Genomic DNA, 6822 nt, shown 5'->3' with positions numbered 1-6822 from the left:
GAACGGGCCCCGCGCTGGGGCGGCGGGCAGGGCGGGGCTGAGGTGCAGGGCAGGCGGCGAGTCACGGGAAAATTATCCGAGGATAGAATTATTCGGTCGTAAAGTGTCTGTGGGAGCCCTGGGCCCCGGAGGGCAGACATTGCTGCACATCGAGTGGGGGCTGCTGGGTTGCTTTCGCTCTGATGCTTTAAGCCAGACACCTTTTAGATAGTTGGCCTCTGCGCTACAAGAGGGGGTTCTTTAGTACAGGTGCCTTGCGTCCCTGTGATGTGTTGACTTAACTGCATGCAAGTCTCTTTGAAGATTATTCTCTTAGCTGGTTCCTGCGAGCTCGCCAAACTGGTGAACATTTGCCGCATGAACGGGGCATGCATGGGGCTTCTCATGCTTTCTGTAGTAATAGAGCTTTAATGCTTTTAAGAGTGAGCGTAGCTGAAGAACTTGATCTGATATATGTATCTTTAACACGCTTGAATTCCTGCACGTTGCTCTGTCTCGCTGGCAGTTTTCTCAGCCCACGTAGCTTCATAAAAGCAGTTGCTTTTAGAAGTAGCTGAGAAGGAACCTGATTCCTGGAAATACTTAGCTTTGTAGCCCATTTGATGTTGTTCTTTTTTTCTTGTGTTGAAAATAGAAGCCCGTTGTTTTTTCATTGACCTACTCCTAAGGTATTATGCAAGAGGAGATGCTGAAAATGCAATGCGATATATCAATGGAACCAGACTTGATGATAGGATCATAAGGACTGACTGGGATGCAGGATTTAAGGAGGGTAGACAGTATGGTCGTGGAAGATCAGGGGGCCAGGTAGGTTGTTGTACAGCCTAGATTTTAAGGGACTGGTGGCTTTGCTGAGTTACTGCTTTTTGAATGAACGCTCGTCGCAACTTACAAATTACTGTTTAAGATAGCACTGTACCTTAGTGTGTACGACATCTTATCGATGATAATGTTACTCACTAAGAAGAAATAACTTCCATGTATTTCACTCAAAGTACTTTCTGCCCAAGCAGCTAAGAGGTTTCTGATAATGCTTATGAATAAGAAAATATACGGCTGTCACGAGCACAAAGGACAGCACTTAGCTTACCTGAAGCTGAGCAGGTAGCAGATGCTTTTACTGCTGAAGCATGGAGCTGTTTGATCAGAGTCCCCCTGGATGTTGTTAAAAAGGAAGTTAGTTTATGCTGTATTCTGGGCCTCTGCATGATGCACTTTGCCTTCTGCTTGGTCAGTCAGCACGGTGTGGCCATTTGGGTGTTGTGAACTCGGTTTGACTGTATTCTGATCATGTAATGGTTTCTGAGAAATTGTTTTTCTTTGTCTTTACTGGGCTTCCCTTTTTTCCTCCTTCATAAGGTCCGAGATGAATATCGTCAGGACTATGATGCTGGAAGAGGTGGCTATGGCAAAACTGTTCAATGCCAGTGAGTAGCGAATGACTCATCAGCCTCACAGGAGATCTAAATCTGCCTTGTAAATGTCACGAGGCACAAAGTTGGTCTGTTGCACACAAATTTATGTAGCTAGAAACTCACAGAAACGACAGTCCGTGTTCCTGTCGTCACATAGTTTGTTCAGTATCCCTTCCGTTCTAATACCAGGATTCAAAGCATTGCAGACTACACAAATACGGAGGACTCGGGAGCAAGGTTTTAAGCAATAGTATGTGTGAGTCTTTAAATGCTGCTGTAACTCTACTAAAAGGAGCAAAGCTTTAGGGGTATGGTGCTTTTTTTCACTGGCAAAACTTGATTATCACTGGTTTTTGTTTACATTGGTATCACAGGGTGGAGAGTGGCGATAAAGGAAGATTAGTGTGTGTTTCAGAGATGAGAGAAAAATGCACAAGAGCCTGAAAAGGAAGTGGCATTTAAAAAGAATTTTACCAATTTCTAGGGAAAACCTAAAGTTACAAAATTTCTGGGGTTACTGATTAGCATCCTTATGCAGTGATGCTGTTCCTAGCACACCTGCTTTAACGGCCACAATAAAACAAAGATTGCTGAGCCCGGGAATCATGAAGTGGGAAGCAAGCCTGGCACAGAGCAGAAAACACTCTTGCGGTCTTTTGTGAAGTATAATGTATTGTAGGATGTTCCATGGTTCAGAACTGTTTTGCTTTCTGGGATACAGAGACCAGCAAGTGTAGGAATTACAGTAGCAGTTATTTTCACAGTTGGGGAAGTCATCTTTTGCTCCTGTCTGGTAGCTCTCTATAGCCTTAATATTTGAGGAACGGTATCTCTCCTGTGCCTACAAGGTTAGCATGAAGCCAAGTTGTACAGTAACACCCTCAGAATGGGATGTTTGAGGAACTGTGTGTAATGAGAAATTCATTATCAAAATAGATTTTCTATTTGAGAAACCTGATTTCAGACAAAGATAAAAATAAACCCGAGTTTTGGGAGGAGCCTTACTTTCTACTGAGCGTGTGGTAAGAATGGTTAAAGCATTGCAGGACTCTAGATATTCCCCTACCCCCTCTCCCGGGATTTTACTAATACTGCTAGTTTGTATGGTGGGATTTTGATGTAACGCAGGCATGGGGATAAAAATAATTAGTGTTCCCAAGATCTGGGAAATCGACCTGCTGAAATGAAATCGTTTAAAAGGAACTGTTACTGTGCTTTATATTTCCTTTTATGCACTTCTGAGTTCTTTGGAAATGGCAGTTCATGAAGTTTTGTCCAAATACCTTGTTGTCCATGACTCCTTAAAAACCTGTAAAATACCAGGTGTGTCTAAGTTGAAGACGTTGTGGGAAATCTTGATGTGTTTCTTGTGTACAGTTTGTCACAGCTGTTACTGTATATTGGAAATACAGTGAGGTGGAACAACTGCAGTGAGACTTTGCTTACTTAGGAAGTGAGGTTTTGGGTGGGCTTTGTTTTTTTGACACCTAAAGTTAGATTTTTTCAGGATCACTTGGTGCTGGTCTGCAAACAAAGCTTTTCTATGTAGTACATTTGATTGTGAGTTTACAGCCTGTAATCTGCTATAGGAAACCTCTCAAGTTTATTTTTCGTTGTATCAGTTTTGTATAAGAATTTGTTACCAAAACTCTAAGTTACTTTCAAATAAAGCTGCAACATTAAAACTTACTGGGTTTTTTTTTTGTTTGTTTGTTTTTCTGGTTTTTGTTTTTTTTACAGAATCAGTGAGAGAAAGGAGCTGTTTTCAGACTTCTCTCCACATCCTTTACTCTAGTGTCTTTTGAGATGGAGAGAGTGCATCTTCCTTCCTTTCGACTGGATATTCAGTCTTGGCCAGTTCTTAACTGGATGCTGAAAGATGTTTGGTTAATGCTCTTCATTCTGGTGCTTTTTGGATTACAGAAGTTGTTAGTTACTGGTATTGAAGTGGATGTGAAAGTTCTTGGTATGTGAGAAGTAGTTTTCAAGGTACGCTTCTTTGTAAAAATGAGGTTTAAAATTATTTTTTATTATAAGTGCCACAAGGCAGTCATTCCCAAATGAAATGGAGGTGATGTAAGTTTTTCCCTCAAAACCAGTCACACATATCACTGTCTTTTGCTTGCATACGTGCAGTGTGTATGCAAAGATTTTGTTTTAAAGCAAAATATTTGGAAGAGGTTTCAATCAAGATGTGCATTAAAACCACATGATATATCACGTGAAGTATTACTGTCTCAAAAGCACATATAGACATTGCTTGAACATAGATTTTTTTGTATTCCTTAACTGAAATGGGACATGGCACTGCTGAAGACAGTGCTTAACAAAAGCAGCTGAATTAACTCTTTAAAACGTAACTGTGGGGCTTCTTTAGCTTTCTTCCCTGCCAGTTCATTGTCATTATGTTCTCAGGGAAGTATAGGGTCTGTAATTTTTTCCTCAGTGCTAATGAATTGTGATTATACCCACTTTCATAGAAGTTTAAGCTCTATATTAGGTTTTCTACATACTTGTTTGTCATAATTGAGTACTTCTGTGGAATTGCACCCATAAAGAAATACAGCAGCTGAGAATATGAGGAGGAGCTTAGATACGCCGTGATGAGAGAGAGACTGTTACAAACTGAGGCAGTGAGGGACTGAACATCTAACAAACCGTTGTCCACTGGAGTTTCTAAAGCACAGGTTGTACCTTAGGTACAGCCTATAAGCAAAGAAGAATTAGAGTGGGCATTTTGCTTTGCAGGCTCTGGGATTTGTGCTCCTAGCTGAGCATATTGTTGCTTTGAGGTAAGTGTAGGGCCTGATAGGACTACAGGTGAAGTACAAAAAATTGGTGAGGACTCTAGCAAGAAGCATCCTGGGGTTCAAAAGGTCTATTATGTTTGGGAAGTAATGGCCTAATGTATTAATTGTATGCATTCGTGTCTCCTGCCTGTTTCTATCTAAATAAGCTTTTGCACAAGGGATTGGATGCACACAGAGCTGCTCTGTAGCAGTGCACACACCTCCTTTGCGCTCCCTTTGGGATAACTGGAACGTGTAAATGTTTCTCGTGGCTTTGAGGGAGGAGGCCTCACTGCCCTTGTCTGGCCGAGACCAGCGTGAAGCCCCAGCTTGTGAGTGGCGGGTGCTCTCTCCATTACCACATCTCTTTCTGTCCCGTGTAGGCAGAGGAATGTTACTCAAGGCTAGCTGTGTCTGTATCCCAAGGTTTCACTAATGGTGCAGACTGGGAACAGGCCTTGCTCCTTTCTTGAAAAGGTGTGCTCCATCCAGACTGCATGAGAAACCATAATAAAGGAAAGGGACAGTTTCCTTTGAGGGGTCATCTACTCAGTTTTCAAGAACTAATGTATGATCGTATGCTGAGGCAAAAGGCTTGTAGCATAAAGCTCCTTCTGAACTATGGAAATTAGGAGAGCTTACTACTTCTTTTCCACCTCCAGACGTAGCCATCAGCACTGCACAGGGGGATGCCACAGTTCAGGTTAAGCAAATTGGTCCATCTGTTACAGAGCCTTGTATCTCACAAAAGGGATACGTACACGCACAGTTAGGACTGTGCACTTCAGGCATCTCAACTTCCCAGTGTCCCATTATAGACTTTACTCGTGATCGGTTCTAGAACACAACTTGAGAGGAAATTAGGTCACAAAAGTCTTTACATAAGTAGGTGATAATGACTAGGTTTGGCCCAGAGAGGTCTGCAGGTCCTGTTTTCTTAATGCTTTGCAGTTACATTTTCAATATTATAACTAAATTATAGTTATTTTCTATAGCACGTTGGGGATTGGGATTGAGCAGAGCCTGCTCTGTTCTGTTCAATTTCCGAGCAAATGATCTACGTCTGGAGAATCCATAAAAAGATAGTATTTGTATGCTGAGACTCTGTAACTTCACCCAGTGCCTGCACCACAAAGGTAGAAAGGATGTATTGTGAGCCTGTTGGTTGAAGACAATTACATGAAGAAGAAAGTTTGCTGACCTTCAGAAACTGCTTTCTGAAAGCAAGAGAAATCCGTTCTCCAGTGCAGGTTCCACAGTTTATGATGATCTTCCTGCCACTCTGCTTCCCACCCTGCTTTCAAAGACAAAGATGTGCTCCACTTCTGTGAGGTGGTAGTCTCCAAGGTTATTTTAGCTTCTACCTGAAGGTCATTTGTGTGCCTACTTGGGTTCTTGACAGGGAGAAAAAAAGACTAGCCAAGCTCTTCTTCGTAGCATTTACCAGTCGGCACGTTTCGGTCTGACGCATCATCTTTTCCCTTTGGCAGAGCCGTGAGTTTGGAACACGGGGAGCAGCAGTGGCTCCCTCTAGTGACTACGACATTGCTTCGCTTTTATATTCTGGCCCAGTGAAGGCGGTTGCTGAAAGCTGGCTGGTGCAGCACGTCCATGTTGTACTGTGTCGAGATTTTGCTTTGGCTTGTGTTGTAAAAACGGACAAAACCTAATTTTAACCCGCTGACCATTTTTCAGAGTGCAGGCAACTAGAGATGAGGATTTGTGTGTTTGTAGCCCATTGCTGTTGCTCTGTGTAGCAACAGTTTAGTTGTTTTACCCTGGATATTGCAATAGGCAGTGTCTGTGGTGACTCTTCTTTCCTCACCCCCAGCAACCTCTTAAGGTTTTCCCAAAAGCAAACCTGTGGTATTGAAGGATCCCAACCCACGTTTCACAACCTGCCATTGATTATGCTTTGTGTAACTGTGCCACCAAATTCCCTTGTGCCAAAAATCTGTTTCTGAATCTCTAGTGGGCTATGAGATAGGGTTCTGTGTTACACACAAAGTAAATGTGTGATCTGAGGCACAGGGGGGTTTATGCTGTGTGTGACAAGCCTGTGGTGGGAGAGGAGTTGAGCCTCTCCCCATCCCCTCAATCCCAGCTCCGGCCAGACTGCTATCAGTGATAACGTATTTCGTGACACAGTAGCGTGAATGTAAGGAAGACAGGCAAGTACACTCCTCACACATGGGTTGGAAAGATGGGCAGTGCTTGCAGGATATAGATCAGCACTTTTAAACCATTTTTACAAAATAGACTAAAATATCTTAAGAACCACGTAGGCATCTAGTGGAATAAATCCTCTCCAGGCAGGACTGATGTAACCTGCTTCATATTAATATCTACCAAAGTTACAGTTGAGTAAAGGCTATGTCTTGCCTCTTTAAATTCCTTCCCAGGAGCACCTTCACCTGGATTTCCAGAGGGTGCTGACTGATTGCAGTGCTGCTCAGTGGGAACAGGACTGCATGGAATGACTTTTCACGTGAATCCCTCTGCAGATTGGAGGGTCTTGGTTGTTCATTGCACCTTTGTGCTGTGGCTGAATTTAGCAGAAACAGTAATCTAACAGTGCAATACCAGGATAAAATGTAGATTTTTTATTTTTCCCCCCA

At 42.7% G+C, this 6822-nt stretch overlaps 1 protein-coding gene across 1 annotated transcript; it reads left to right on the top strand.

Annotated features, from left to right (window-relative positions):
• Window positions 1-668: 668 nt before the first annotated feature.
• LOC104514128 (nuclear cap-binding protein subunit 2) lies at window positions 669-1431 on the top strand (the record flags this gene model as incomplete). Its single annotated transcript, XM_010157694.1, has 2 exons — window positions 669-807; window positions 1360-1431. Coding segments are annotated over 2 exons (211 nt in total), but the record flags the coding sequence as incomplete, so codon positions are not given.
• Between the last annotated feature and the right edge of the window lie 5391 nt (window positions 1432-6822).

The sequence above is a fragment of the Eurypyga helias genome, unplaced genomic scaffold (assembly GCF_000690775.1).
Source record: "Eurypyga helias isolate BGI_N326 unplaced genomic scaffold, ASM69077v1 scaffold36018, whole genome shotgun sequence".
NCBI lineage: Eukaryota > Metazoa > Chordata > Aves > Eurypygiformes > Eurypygidae > Eurypyga > Eurypyga helias.
The sequence above is the reverse complement of the archived record's forward strand: the minus strand, read 5'-3'. Positions and strand labels throughout refer to the sequence as shown.